The sequence below is a fragment of the Pygocentrus nattereri genome, chromosome 24, assembly GCF_015220715.1.
Source record: "Pygocentrus nattereri isolate fPygNat1 chromosome 24, fPygNat1.pri, whole genome shotgun sequence".
NCBI classification, from domain to species: Eukaryota; Metazoa; Chordata; class Actinopteri; order Characiformes; family Serrasalmidae; genus Pygocentrus; species Pygocentrus nattereri.
Window position 1 is genome coordinate 12,580,340 of NC_051234.1, and position 15,829 is coordinate 12,596,168.

Below are 15,829 nucleotides of genomic sequence, written 5' to 3' on the forward strand. Positions count from 1 at the left end.
TGAAGAAGAACGTACTTTTTTAGCACTGAAACATAACGTTAGAAAACAGTTGCATTCCTATTCAAACACATCATTGTTATAACGTTACAGAAAACACATGAATCCACTGCCTACCCCGGTTTCCACTACTGCGCATGTGCGTCAAGGACAGAAAGGCAGACGCAGCAGTGGAAACTGCCGCAGCAGTTTGGAGAGAAAAACAAAGTAAAAAAAAAAAAAAGACGCATCGACAATTAAATTAGTCGTCGACTATTTTAATAGTCGACATAATCGTGACTAGTCGACTAATCATGGTAGCCCTACTCACAACAGGTCGCACTCACCATATTTCAGCCTGTTTATATTCTCCTCGCTCAGTAATGACACTTCATTCAGATTTAACTAAAAAATCTTACATAGTGCAGCTTTAATAGCTGCTCACACTGAACAAGAATAGATTATATCATTAATCGCACTAATTTACATGACAGTTAATCACCAGCTAGAATCACATGAAGCTGACCGTCACAAAAACTCAGAAAACAGTGATTTTTATTTCTTGGGGATGGCCTGATTTGGTGCCATGTGGAACCATTAAAACACATTCTCTGTAAGGGGACAGTGTGCTTCACCTGCTGCCAGCAGAGGGCGTCGGCAGCAAGGTGCCCAACCTGCACCACCTGCTGCCAGCAGAGGGCGTCGGCAGCAAGGTGCCCAACCTGCACCACCTGTTGCCAGCAGAGGGCGACGGCAGCAAGGCGCCATGGACTAATTGGGCTAACCCGATGCACCTGGGAGCTTCCCTATTTAAGGTGTTGGCAAACGCCAATGTTTGTCACACCTTTGTAGAGGGGTGACTGGTACGGTACATAGTCTTTGAAAAGAAAAGGAAAGAGATGTGCCAAAATTGCCCCAACACCAAAGAGAAAAATAAAAGGGGGCTGAGAAAAGAAATTGCCGAGAAATCCAAGTCGTGCAAAGTTGTTTGCTCTTGGAAGAGCTAACTGGTTGCACCAAAAGCTGACCTTCCTTGTACGCTTGCATAGGAAGCACCTTGTTTTTCTGTTTACCTTTCCTTTCACCTTTCGCTAACTCAGCCTTTGTTTGAGCACGCTGCGCATGGTGTCGCCTTAGTTTGCCGTTTTTTGCCCCCCTCATTTCCACCTTCCTTGAGGTGCGTTGCCTGTACACTCTAGTGGTGCAGTGGTAACGCTGCGGACTGCTGACGATTACAGCAGCAGTTCGAACTTCAGTCCGGGTCACCTCATTAGCAACAATGTCAACCACACACTCCGTTGCCCCATATATCTCTTTACTTTTTATTTTTCTGCTGGGTTTCAGTTCTGCACTTGGGTCTGCCTCCCTGCCGTCCCATAACATTCTCCATAAACCTGAAGGACCATTTTTACCATGCATTGTTTAAATTAGTGTTCTTTGAGTATTAATTTTTCTGTACAGAGCAAGGACCCATAAAGAACCATTTTAACAGAATAAGTTATTCTGGAGATACAGGCTGATTTGCTCAATCTGTGCAAAAGTTTTAGTGCAGCAATTAAAATAACTACATCATAATAATCAGATAAATCTGAACATCTGTCTGATTCTGATTTATTCTTTGAGCATATGTCTACGGCGCTCATTGTGATGAGTGTTACTCGGCGTTCTCCACATTGCTTCGCTGAATGGCTCTAGAACTGTTCTGTGTTTGTAGTTGCCCTGCAGTTTCGTGTTCTTCATGTTCTCAGATCTCCAGCAGGATCAGCCTGTTGTGACGTAATTGATCACAGTGGTGATAAATATCGTCATATTTCCAGCCCTGATTGGGCGTCAATCCCAGCGTGTGGCTCTTATTCAGCTTTTTAAGAAGAAAAATTGACATTTTTGGATCATCAAGGATTATAACTTATTTATTATTCAGTTATTAGATCTTAGGCTTTTGAGGATCTTCACTCTGTGGTGAAGAACACTTTTCCAAGAACTCTGCCAGCATATCACGTTCTGTGGTGCCGAGTGCGTGTGGTCGGCCTGCGCTGGCTGGGTCTTGGTGAAGTCTGTGTGCCCTTTGGAGTGTTAGTTGATGCCGGAGTGCTGAGGAATGCTGGGACTGCAGCCAGCAGGCCAGAGCACCTGGTTACTTGTGTACATGAGGGCGCAACCGCAGCTTAATCTCAGCATACACAACAGGTCCAGCAGCATGTTTCAGCCTCGGCGTTCCCTTCTGAACTGAGCTCACCTGTGCAGGAGAACACATAAAGGAACCCAGGAACCAGACTGTGTGCTGTGACCCCCACCACACACCAGAACTCGGTGTGATCTGAACCTGGAACCGAGTTCAGAATTTTTTTTTAATTGTTCTATGTATTACAATAACAGAAATGAAGAACCATATTAGAATCTAAAGAACCTTTTTAAAAGTTTAGAGAAGCATCATATAAGTTGTGGATTCCTCCTATAGCTTTTACATTATGTGGAGGTTCTTCAGATTTTGAAAAGATTCTTCAGTCACATCATTTATAAATATAGAAAGCCTCATCGGTGATAACGATATGGTATCAGTGTTGGTGCAACACCAGTTTTTTCAGTTGGCACTCGATGGAAGGAGAGCCACCAGGGGGAACTCTGTGTTGTCTATAGCAGTTTTTGGTCTAAACAGGTTAATAAAGCCCAGTGAGGAGTTCGCTTGGCTGTAATGATGTTTATTGACGTTACACAACCATGCAGGCTGGCAGTGATCAGAGGGAGTTCAGGTCTGAGAGCCGCCTCGTTAAATTAGACAGAACAGTAACTTGAACAGAAACCATTCTCTAACTTTGCTTAAATGCTAACGAGTGATGCCTCAGTTCCCCAACAGTTTAGCCATGATCCAAAAACGCAGCGTTCACTTGAAAAATATGGTGGATGTGGAAGAAAAGTGAGGAAAGACCACCTGAGCAGAGAACGGAGAACCGTCCATTGCGATGTTTCTCAGTAGATGCCAGTTAGTTAGATGTCCGACACAGCCTGACACTGGTTTAGTGGTTTTGGTTAATATGATTTTGATATTTTTTGGTTGTTTCACTTTTATTATTATTTGTATTTATTTTATTATTACCTTAGTTTTATTTTATTATTACATTAGTTATTACATCGTCTGTGCCTCTAATTGTTTTTTTTTCCATATTTGATCTGTTATTTATGAAGCTATTATTGTAATTTTATCGATTTATTGTAGATAATTTGTTTTACTTTCTTTACTGTTCAATTTGCTATTATGTTTATTATTACTTCTTTAGCATTTGATATGTTTTTACTATCCAGTTTTTCAGTCCCTGTGTTTCTTGTAAATAAGGGTCTCCCTCAGTGTTTAAGTAAACATTGATTGATTGATTGACATTGTCCAGCCCTAATTGGTGCCATCAGCAAGTTGTATGTTCTTGGCAATCATTATTGGCTGATAAACGTCTAATCTCTGACCGTCCTGGTCAGAGAGTATAATACGGTGTAATCTGCGGTTGTCTGATCCTCCACTGCAGTGAGTTTAATCCAGAGGAGAGTAGCTGTAACTGAGCTCCACTATGAGTGAGACTCGACACTCTGACCGCGTCGTCTCTGCTGGCTGGCTGTTTTTCATGCTGTTGCCCTTTCGTCCATGCTGCTGTTTTTGTTTTCTGCTAATTTGCGAGTACACTGTGTGCCGTTTCACTGGCTGCAGTGTGACAGTCACTGCGGCCTGCAGATGTGGATCTGAGTCGTCTGAAGTGTGCCGGAGTTTATAAAGCCCTGTGAGACGTTCACTTGGCTGTAATAATATTTACTAACATTATCCCACCACGTGGGCTGGCAAGGGACAAGGGGGGTGTGGGTGGGGGGATGAGTTATTATTAAACTGTGCTCAGAAAAAGAAACCCAGGAATAGACGCTGTGGGTCATGAATGGAGTTGGACGGTGGAGCTCTGTTAGAGTCTCGGAGCCTTGGAGTTGGCGAGTCTCGGACAGCCGTATAGCTTTTATGGCTGCTGTTTGAAGATCACTTACAACAACTGAACGCTTTTCGAACTATTTTCAAAATGGTTCCGCACAGCACCAAAAAACAGAACATTCTCTATCAATATGAAGAACCTTTTAAGCAAGCAAAAATGGTTCTCTGAATGTTCATGGCATAAAGTAGAACCGCTGTCTTAAGAACTAACTTAACTTAGAACTAAACTGTCAAGGGACTCTGAGTGATGAGACATGCCGGACTCTGTAGTAGACTACTTTGTGATTGATACGAGGTGTTTTTAAATGTGCACAGTTTGATTTGGTGTATAATTTTAAGTGAGATCTGCGTTAGGTTTGTGGTCGGCATTATGGCAAAATATATTCTGACAATACAGAGAAAATCTTTGTGAAATGTCACTGTATTTATTTTTTTATTTTTGTGACCAAATGAGCCAACAGGGTCAGATTAAACAAATACTATGGAACACTGTGAATATTATTATTATTATTATTATTATTATTATTATTATTATTATTATTTAGGGTTTACATATATTAAAACTGGACTAAATATCTTTTTTATGCTACTTTAATGAAACATGCAGTTGTTCAGGGTTCTTTATGTACTGACGTTGTACTCTTTATGCTCAGAAATCCATATTGTGAGGTTCTAGGGCTTCACTGAATATTCTAAATCTGATTATATGCTCAACAGCAGCCGCATGGTGATGATGGAAGAGAGTTCAGAGCTTAAAGGTCAGGAACCTTGAGATAAAGTTATTGTGAGCTGAATTGGAACCAAAGAACCCTTGAAGAACCATCTAAGCGTGTATTCTAAGTGTGTAGCAAAACGCACTCACAACCTGAGAGCACATGTCAAACATGCACCCAGGTGAGCGAGGCCTGATATCTAGAGTTACAGATTTCAGTCTCTGATGGACATGATATGCAAAAATAATGCTTGAATGCCTTTAAATCTGTGTTTTTTAGAGTAATAAACAAACATATGATACCGGTGAATATGGTCATACTGCCTACCTCTGTGTCCGTCATGCCCTCCCTGCTTTCTCAGGGATCCCTGTGGCACTCTTGTCTTTGTGCCTGGCCTTCCTCAGGGCAGCCAGGGATGATGGGAATCGGAGTATTGTCTTGGGGCTTTAAGCAAACACACTGTGGAGGCGGAGCTCCACATAGAGCGAATTATACGATGCAGCGCAGAGCCCACCCGAGCGCGGTCTCACCAAGGGCCTGGCTGGGCCTGGCAGAAATAGCTGATCCTTAAGTGGAAAAACAGACCTCATTCTGCCTGGTTCTGTGTGATAATGAGAGCTGATCTGTCCCCAGACGTTCTCTGGAGCTTCATCAGGGGTCAACCAATCGGGAGGGAGTATGGACGGATCAGTGTCTGATCAGTAGGTACAGACACTGGAACCATTTTTCCTGTTCTGTTATCAACAGTTTGATAAATAACATTTGTGTTCTACTGTTCCACCCTGCTAAGTTATTCACGACTGAGCAACATGCTGAGACACTGAGCAGTGCTGCTAACACTGAGTGCTGAAGATAAAGCAGGCACTGATGTTCATGGTAGGACAGTTTGCTCTCTACAGAATGATTTACAGAAAAAACACTGTGTTAATGTTTATATCTCTGTGTTCTGTTCAATATTCTAAAAGGGAGTAAAGTCTCATATTCAGACTTTGGTAGGAAATGTCAACTTTTTCTCCTTGATGTATTTATGCACCATGTAACGTTAGTCATTTTTTGGGAATTTGCAGTATGGTAGCACAAAAATCCAAGAGAAAAATATCTTGTAAACAAGTGAATGTTTTGGACAATTTAGGTTGCCTGACAGTATTTTTGGGTCAGCTTTAGGGCTGACTGATTTTGGGAGGATATGTAATTGTGATTTTTCAGTCTAATATTGCAACTGCAATTTAAATTGTGGTTGTGATGTCACAAAATGTGGAGATTTGATTGGATCTGATTTCTTTACTTGTTTAAGGCAGCTCTCAAACTCAAGTGTTAAATTTCCCCTCTTAGAACTTTAAGGTGTTTGGTTTTGATGATGTAGACTGTAATTTATAAACATCTACAGTCTTAAATTGCAATTTCGATATAGGAGAGATTGATCTGTCAGCCCTACTCAGTTCTCTAAAATAGTTAGGAGTCCTGAGATAACATCTCCTCTTTGCGTTACAGACTGACAAGTTAAACAGAAGTCAGGAGTATAGAAATGCCCTCACTGAAGCTCGCTCAGCATATCTGGCCTTGCTGATCGAGAATAATAAGTATAATCCTAGTATACTTTTAATGTGATTTCCCAAATCACAAAAAATCAGGCAGGAACTGAACCAGAAATTCCAGCAACTCTCACTAGTGAAGTTTTATGGACTTCTTTAATAATAAAATTGAAAATATTAGACAACAAATTCAACGCACAGTGTCAAATCCAGCTTGCCTGTCATCTGACTTGGCTGATATAGAACAAAACACAGCTGTAGAAAAGAGCCTGGAAACTTTTTACCCACTCCCACAGCTAGAACTAGAGAAGATTATCTCTTCTGCAAATTGCACAACCTGCATACTCGATGCAATTCCATCAAAATTACTCAAAGAAGTACTGCCAGTCATTATAAAGCCTATCTCAACTATTGTAAACTCATCCCTTAGTCTGGGCCATGTACCTAAAGCTTTTAAACTAGCAGTTATCAAACCCCTGATCAAGAAACCAAATCTTGGATGTCGCCATTTTGTCTAATTACAGGCCTGTTTCTAACTTACCATTCATATCAAAGATCTTAGAAAAAGCTGTAGCCCAACAACTTAGTTCATATCTACACAAGAACCATTATTATGAAAAATTTCAATCTGGATTCAGGCCACACCACAGCACTGAAACGGCTCTAGTTAAGATAATAATGATCATCTTCTTGCCTCTGATCAAGGCTACATATCTCTCTTAGTGCTACTTGACCTTAGTGCAGCTTTCGATACAATAGACCACAATATTCTCTTAGAAAGGTTAGAAAACATGGTTGGAGTCACAGGGACAGCCCTATCATGGCTCAGATCTTGCCTATCAGAACGTTATCAGTTCGTTAGGGTAAACAATTTATCTTCCAATTATTCAGAAGTGAGATTTGGAATTCCGCAAGGCTCTATTTTAGGACCATTACTTTTTACACTATACATGTTACCGTTAGGCACGGTTATAAGTAACCATGACATTAACTTTCATTGTTATGCAGACGATACTCAACTGTACATATCAGCCAAGCCTGATGACAAATACAGGTTAAAGAAAATGGAGGACTGTGTAAAAGACATGAAATGCTGGATGTCACGTAACTTCCTCCTATTAAACAGTAACAAAACAGAGGTTCTCCTTCTGGGTCCAAAATTAGCAAGAAGTAAATCACCAGATTTAATCTTAAATCTCGCCGACTTTCCAGCCACACCTGGCTCAGCAGCAAAAAATCAATTGATTACAATTGATTCAGATTTATCATTCGATCAACACATAGGCAGCATCACTAGGAGAGCTTTTCTACATCTTTGCAATATTGCCAAGATAAATGCCCTTTCCCTGCGTGATGCAGAAACACTAGTACACGCTTTTATTACTTTTAGGCTAGACTACTGTAACGCATTACTGTCAGGATGCATGAGCAGGAATTTAAACAAACTCCAACTAGTCCAAAATGCAGCAGCCAGGGTCCTTACTAAAACGAGAATTTTTATTAGTCCAGTGCTATCATCACTTCATTGGCTGCCTATTAAATTCCGTATTGATTATAAAATCCTTTTATTGACGTATAAAGCCCTACATGGTCTTGCTCCCGAGTACTTACAAGACTTTGTTTCTCATTATGAGCCATCACGGCCACTCGGATCACAGAGTGCTGGCTTATTAATAGTCCCCAGAATTCAGAAGGTTTCAGCTGGGGGAAGAGCTTTTTCTTATAAAGCCCCCAAACTCCAGAAACTGTTCGGGACTCAGACACAGTCTCAATCTTTAAGACTAGGCTGAAAACTCACTCGTTCAGTTTAGCTTTTGGTAGGGAATGTTCCCCCCTAGATAAAGGCAGCAGATCCAGGGGTTCATGGACACAGGGAATTATAGTAAACTGAGACACTGGTGCTGTCGTCCTGCTGCTCACACGCGGTCACTCAAGTTTGTGGACGGTGGAGCGGAGGGATGCCAAACTGTTTCAGAGTGCTGCCGTGTCTGTGTGTCCTTCTGGTTCTCTCCAGGAGGGGGGGTTGTACATTTTTACACTCCTGTTAAAACTTTGTCTTTTCTGAAATTCTGTAAAGCTGCTTTGTGACAACATCTGTTGTAAAAAGCGCTATACAAATAATATAATAATTTGATTAATATTTTGATTTGATTTGAAAATAATTTGATTTGAAGTCAGAGTTGTGATCTGTGTTTTTGTAGGTTAGTGCCTGTGTTTCGGTTGTGTCTCCTTGTGGCCGCTCTGGAGGCGCTGTGCTCCGTCTTGTGCCGTCTGCAATCCCTTTGTGAGGAAAACCTGTGGAGATGTTGACCATTTATGGAAGGCCAGGTCCAGTTCAGAGAGCAGAGGCATTTTATTTGGCTCTGGCTGCCTGTTTGAGATTGAGCTCCGCATCTGTCTCTGAGCTCTGAGACTGTCTCACAGCTACGCAGATTCTGTTTGGCTCCCATGAGCTCGTTTAAGGCTCTTTAACGTTCCTCTGGGTATCTGAGAGGCTCCAGGGAGACCCTAGTCTCCAGCCTCAGCTTGTCGCTGGTAAACCGAACCACTGTGTGTTTTCAGTCTCTATGTTGGTGGCGCGGAGTCTCTCCTGCGCTTTTAATGGTGAACCCGTGGAGTGAAACTGAGAGGAGCTCAGATTTCATGTTTTGTTGAATGTGAATAAGTAAACACGTCTTCTACAGAGAACACGTGCAGGTAGTTTAGTGTACAATTACTGTTTATTTGCTGAAAAACAAACAAGAATCTTCATTTTTGATGATGGTGAATCACTGTGATGGTGCTCACCATAACGCACACTGCCCAGTGTTTCACTGATAGATAAGCCTCGGCGAATATTTGTACATGAAAAATCAGTTTCAGTTTAAATAACATGAAGTTCTCAGTGAAAAGCTCAGTCAGGTGAGTGTAATCATGCTGTGATATTGTGGTTCAGGTGCATCAGAAGGATTCGGAGTTCTTACCTGCCGCAACCTGCAGCACAGATCACACTCTGGCTGGGTTTCCGTTCAGGTGTTTCACAGATGTTATGTATATTTTATGAACGAGCAACAGCGCCACCTAATCTCTCACATCCACCTCCCTTCTGGGGACGCAAACACACCAGATGATTCTGGAGCTCAATGTTCAAAGGCTTTGATCAGGAATTGAGAATGTCAAAAACAGCCTTTGAAAAGCTCTGTGCTGTGATAAGACCGTCTGTAGGAATCATGGTATTATACCTTGATACATCATCGTTTACTCAGGAAAAACCTTTTTCTGTTTTTTTTATTTTTACATTTTTTTTTTTTGCATTTCGGGTTTAGTGATATTCTAACTTTTCCACCTCGTCCTGGTGTAAAAATCTTTTTGTGATATTTGTACTGTTTTGGTAACTGGGTTGTTGCTGTACTGTTTCAGGTGATTGCGAAGTGGTTGCTAAGGTAATCAAGTTGGTTGTAACTAGGTGGTTGCTATAGTGTTTCATGTGGTTGCTGAGTGGTTGCTAAGGTATCCAATTTGGTTGTAACTTGATGGTTACTATAGTATTCGAGGTGATTGATACCTCAGCAACCACTAAGCAAAGTTGGTTGTAACTAGGTTGTTACTACAGTGTTTCAGGTGGTTGCTATGGTATCTAAGTTTGGAGCAGAACTCTGCTGGTTCTGCCTGCTGACCTTACAGTGAGCCAGTGCTCTGCTGTGTTGCCCCACAGACAGACTCTCATCTCTTTCATCTCTCTGTTGTCCTGCGCAGGGCAACGATCATGAAGCTGTAGTGGATTTGGGGAAGACCAGCTCCACCATCCACACCAACTTCGAGAAGGAGGAGCTTGAAAGTAAGTCAAAGATATTATTCTTGTTTAAATTTTCTCTTTGAAATGTACATTTATGCTGCACTGCACTGAAATCAGACCTTTAAGGAGATCAGATATGTGATAATGGGTGGTTGCCTGGAGGTTATGAGGTGGTTGCTGTGTTGCCAGGTGGTAGCTTGAAACTAAGCAGCTGTAAAGGAACAAGGCAGTTGCTCAAACTAACCATTTTGACCAGTTTAAATAAGTGGAGGGTAGTCTCTCTCCCTCTTTGCCTCTCTCTCTTTGTGTGTGTGTGTGTGTGTGTGTGTCTCGCTCTCCTCTCTCTCGCTCTCTCGCTCTCTCTCGCGCGCGCTCACTCGCTTGCTCTCTCTCTCTCGCTCTCAATTCAGTTCAGTTCAATTCATCCATCCATCCATCCATCCATTTTCTTAGCCGCTTCTCCGTCAGGGTCGCGGGGCAGTTCAATTCAGTGTTGCTTTATTGGCATGACAAATTAATATTATAATATTATTATTAAATATTCATTAATATTACCAAAGCTTTTGTAGGGAGATTAAGAACAAAGTACAATATATACAAAAAAAGCAATAACATGTATAAAGCAAGAACAGATATAATAATAATAATAATAATAATAATAATGATCAGAATGTACGTGTTTATATGTGTGTATCTCTGACATGGTGTGGTCACTCACTGTCCCTCAGAGTGTGGCAGGTGTGAACGTACGGCGCTGCCACGTCCAGAACTCTTTAGGTTCTCCTAGAACGTACGGCAGCTTCTCTGTGGGGGGAAGATTCTCTAACACAGGACATATTTGGTGATTTTGGTAAACAATTCTGTTCTAATGTGAGCAAATTTGGATTCTGATGGCACTGTTGGCACAGTCTTTGATCCTTGGGTAGCCAAGACTTGAAGTCAAGTCAAGTCAAGCCAAGAGGCTTTTATTGTCATTCCATCTATGTACAAGTACACAGTGGAGTGAAATTACATTCCACCAGGAACAACATGGTGCAACAAGGAACACAAAGTACAAAGTGCGGACGTGCAGACATAGTGTGCTCAGTCCTTGTGAGTTTAAAAACCTGATTGCTTGAGGAATAAAGCTGTTGCAGAGTCTGGCAGTGGTGGCACGAATGCTCTGGTACCTTCTGCCAGACGGCAGGAGTGAAAAAAGTCTGTGTGAGGGATGGAAGGGGTCGTCCACAATGCAGATACAACGTGTGGTGTAAATGTCCATGATGGAGAGGAGAGAGACCCCGATGATCTTCTCAGCTGTCCTCACTATACGCTGTAGGGTTTTGCGGTCTGAGGTGGTGCAATTCCCAAACCAAGCGATGTTGCAGCTGCTCAGGATGCTCTCCACAGTCCCCCTGTAGAACATGGTGAGGATGGGAGAGGGGAGATGAGCCTTCTTCAGTCTCCGCAGGAAATAGAGGTGCTGCTGGGCTCTCTTTTGGCTATGGAGTTGGTGTTGAGGGATCAGGTGAGGTTATCTGTGATGTGGACACCGAGGAACTTGGTGCTCCTGATGATTTTCACAGCAGAGACAGTCATGTTCAGTGTGGGGTGGTCAGCTCGCACTCTTCGGAAATCAACCATCATCTCCTTATACACTCCTTCCTGTGTCTGCCCCTCTCTATGGCCAGACGGTGCTGACTGAATCTGTACTTTGTCACGGTGGACTTCAGTTTACGGTCAGTCAGTGTGGGCAGGTAATCTGCTACGCAGTACTGACGTTTTAGGGTCAAATAACACTGCATTTTGCTCTGTGAGTTTCCCAGTAGGTGATAGAATTCAGTTTGTTATTCAGCTGTTTTGTAATTTGGTTCACTCTAATTAGGTTTCCTGGTGTTTTCTGGTCCTGAACCTGTGAAGTGTTAGTGTGTGTTAGTGGGGTGTTAGTGTGTGTTGAACTGTGCTTCAGGACCAGCTGAATGAGGGGACTTTGCTCAACTCTTGGTACTGCATGGCTTTATAATGAAATGAGTGGGGGTCATTGTCTTTTAAATATGTCAAAAATCTGTTGGCCCTTTTATGTATTTTTATATCAATGGAAATCGGCCTAATTCTGCCCTGCGTGCGTTGTTTGTGGCGTTTCTGTGCACCTTTTAAAATAATTTTACACAGCTCTGCATGCAGGATCTCAATCGGAATCGGATGTTTGTCCCATTTGTGAAATTCCTGATTAGTAAATGGGCTCCGCACTTCACTGCCATAAATTGTTTCAATTACTGGTTTTGGTCAATTACTATTTGAATATTGAATGTTATTCATAACTAATCTAAATGTGTGGTATTTCCCCTGAGATCTGCATCTTTTCTGAAATATCATTACATTTGTCATTTTCAGGTTTTTTCAAGTTTATTGCCAGGGCCCAGGTCTGGTACTGCTCTAGCAGGTCCAGGTTCTGCTGTAGGCAGAACTGTGGGGGACAGCAGAACCAGTTCATCTGCATTGAGCAGAAATTTAATCTCTGAGTCATGTAGAGTGAGACCGGGAGCTGTGGACTCGCCAGTTCATTAACGTAAATATTAAATAGTGAGACAGCAGCCCTGTCTCACTCTGTGCTCCTAGGAATTTGTTTGTTTGTTGCCAATTTTTATGCCACATTTATTTTGTGTATACATTGATTTAATTAGATCATATGTTTTACCCCCTACACCACTTTCTATAAATTTGTGGAATAATCCTTGGTGTCAAATAGATTCAAAATCCTTTTAGAAGTCAATAAAACATGCAAAAATTTTGGTTTTATGTATTTATCAATTAATATGTGCAGGGTGTAAATATGATTTGGTGCTGCGGCAATTTGGTAAAATTCCAATTTGACTTCTCCTTGAGGAAGTTTTGAAATCTAGAATTTAAAATGCTGCACAGCAACTTCCCCAGATTACTGTTCACACAGATGCCTCTGTAATTATTAGGGTCGAATTTATCTCCATTTTTAAAGATTGGGGTTATTAGTACATGATTCCAGATTTTAGGGATGTAACCTACACTCAGAACCAGATTAAATAATTTTAGAATAGCCAGTTGAAATTTAGAAGTTGAGATTTTTTTATCATTTCATTCATTCAGTATTCCATCAGGCCTACATGCTTTCTTTGGCTTTCTTAGTTTGTTAATGTTCTCCTGCAGTTCCTGCTTAGTAATTGAGGGGTCTAAAGGGTTCTGATTTTCTTTCATACCTAATTCTAGTTCTTCAAGCTTTTTCTTTATATTGTTTTGCTGAGGATTTGTATTTGATTCTACTTTCCTAAAGAGTGTTTTGAAATGATTTAAATATCACAGTTTTGTATTGCCAATTCTTCATGGTCTTTTTTTTTTTTTTTTTTTTTTTTTTTTTTTTTTTTTTAGAGCTTGTTCTGATTGGCTTCTTGATTAGTGTCAGCTGTTTGTGAGTGTACTGAGCCTTTTTTGGTTCTGATTGTATGTTTATATCGCTTTAAAGTTTCACATTGAAGAAGGCGTATTTTAGTGTTGTTTGGACCTCTGTGCTTTTGATTTGACAGATTTCTGAGTTTCTTTTGCATATTTTGGCACTCTTGATCAAACCATTCGTCTTCTTTTTTCAGTGTAGGTTTTGATATATTCTGTTTTGCCTTTTTTGCAGTTTTTTCAAAGATTGTGTTTAGGTTCTATACTGCCAGTTTAACACATTTTTTACTCTGTGTATGTGGTGTCCAGAAAGCTGTCTAAAAGTGTTTGATTGCTTTCTGGAACTCCTCTATGCTGTTTTGGGCCCATCTATATGGTCTCCTGATGCTGTACAGCTTACTGGGCTGGGTGTGTGCAGTGCCGTTAGTCTCTGTACTTTTAATGAATGCAGTAATTTGGCTGTGGTCAGACAGAGGTGTTAGAGCTTTAACAGAGAATGCACTGAGAAAGAAAGGGTCTAAATCTGTTATCATAATCTACTGTGATGTTACCAAGAGGTGAGCAAAACATGTATTGTCCCAGAGGGTCCCCTTGTGTCCTACCATTAACGATGTACAGACTCTGACAGAGCTGCAGAAGATCTTTTCCATTCCTGTTTGTTGCATTGTCGTGATTGTTTCTGGGGGGATAAAGAGAATTGTTGTTAATTAAGGACATTTTCTTTTAATTAAGCTGATCTTGTGCGTGTGTGAAGTCAGGTTGTGTCCCTGTTCTGGTGTTGAGATCGCTGCAGATGAGCACATTTCCCTGGGCCTGGAAATGGCACGCCTCTTTCTCCAACTCAGAAAACGTGTACGGAGTAGTAGGGGGATTCTGAAGGGGGGGATGTATACAGGACAGAGGAACAGGTCCTTGTGTGAAGACCCTATGGATTTTTTTGTTTTAAGCCAAAATAGGTATTTTTCTGTTTTTACAATGTCTATGTACTGTTGTAGATTTGGTCTAGACCAAATAATTAGTCCTTCTGAGCATCTGCCGTGGCGTACTGTAGCTTTTGGGATTTTACTGTAATTTTCTCTGTATTCTTTGGGGCAGTGAGTGACCGTGTTAGCCTTGCACCATGTCTCCTGTAGGATGATAATGTCAAGGTCTTTGTTAGAGTTTTGAAAATCATAATTTAGGCCGGTGAGCTCAAGCCTTGGATATTGCACAAACTAACTGAAAGTGAGACTATTTTTAATTTAATTATTTTCTGTTTAAAATGAAAGGAACTGTGAAAAGCAACTAATATCCTATTAATCTAAATGACTTTTCTTATACACTCTTAGAAAAAAAGGTACGACACTGTCACTGGGGTACCTTCTTGTCACTGAAGTGGTACCCTCAGGGGTACATCTCTTTACCTTTAGTCAGGGAACATAACCTGTACCATAATCCACTGAAATTAAATTTTATAAGTTGTACTGACTCCACACACCCTGTTTTGCCTCCAGGCTTTTTATTAAATGGTTCTGTTTTAAAACATTAGTTTATAAAAAGATAAAAATATCTACTTTTCCACTAGGCAAAACTTATTTAAGGTACACAATTGGACCTTAAAACTACTGTTGTACCTTTTGAGGGAACGTTTATACTGTTTGTACCTTGATGAATGAGTCATGTACCTGCACCTGCATGGTATTCTTACAACTTTATTTCTAACAGTGTACAACCTTTGCCCGTTTTAATACAAAGCAGTTATTCACAATGTACAATGAATTATTTATTTATTTTTGTCTCCTCCTGGAGCTCCTGTGCAGTTTTTATGAGTCTAGTGCAGATGCAATAATTGCTTGATCTCACCCAGGTGCTCCTCTGAGGGCATCAACGCTGCTGCTGTGGGCTGTGTTCCTGAGTTCTGAGTAGTCGGGTGTTGGTACCTCAGCTATCTTGCTGGTTCTGATGTGCTGGAGACCTTGCTGGGTGATGAAGTGCTGCTCTGGGTTGTGAGGGCTGTTGTGCAGGTCTGACTGATGGGGTGTGCTGAAACTGGTTGAGGCAGGTTGTGCTGGCACAGTTGCTGTCCTGGCTGGGATCTTTGGGGGAGATTGCATGATGGTGGGCTTCTAGTGGGTGCGTGGTTGTGGTAGAACCTCTCTGTTGCTGGGTGCTTTCCTCTGTGTTTGATGGTCATGTGAGTTTGTTGACCCAGTGCTACGTCCTTCAGTGTTTTAGTAAACTCTTTGACTATATGCCTGTTTAAGTGCACATGGTCTTAGAGGTGATGAGGAGTTATGCTGGAATGGTGAGCCAGGTGCACATTGGGGAGGAGGGCACATCCTCTGGAGATATCTGCATTAACTGTCTGAATGGTGGTGGGATAGAAGTCCTTTCGGGGCAGGATGGTGGAGACTATGATTTTGGCGCTGGGAAAAGTTTCTGCGGACCTCTGTGCTACTTTGCAGACCAGTCCGCCAACTCTCTCCTGCTC

General features: G+C 41.4%; 1 protein-coding gene across 5 annotated transcripts in view; it reads left to right on the forward strand.

Moving 5' to 3' along the window:
* The window catches only part of slc4a7 (solute carrier family 4 member 7), a 92,169-nt gene that overhangs the window by 14,154 nt on the left and 62,186 nt on the right, over nucleotides 1-15,829 (forward strand). For all 5 annotated transcript variants that reach the window (XR_005129592.1, XM_037534124.1, XM_037534123.1 and 2 more), the window contains exon 2: nucleotides 9,918-9,999. Coding sequence is in view for 4 of the 5 variants with exons in the window: in XM_037534124.1 (XP_037390021.1) it covers nucleotides 9,918-9,999 (82 nt within the window). In the remaining variant the exon portion in view is untranslated. The remainder of the gene's footprint in view (nucleotides 1-9,917; nucleotides 10,000-15,829) is intronic.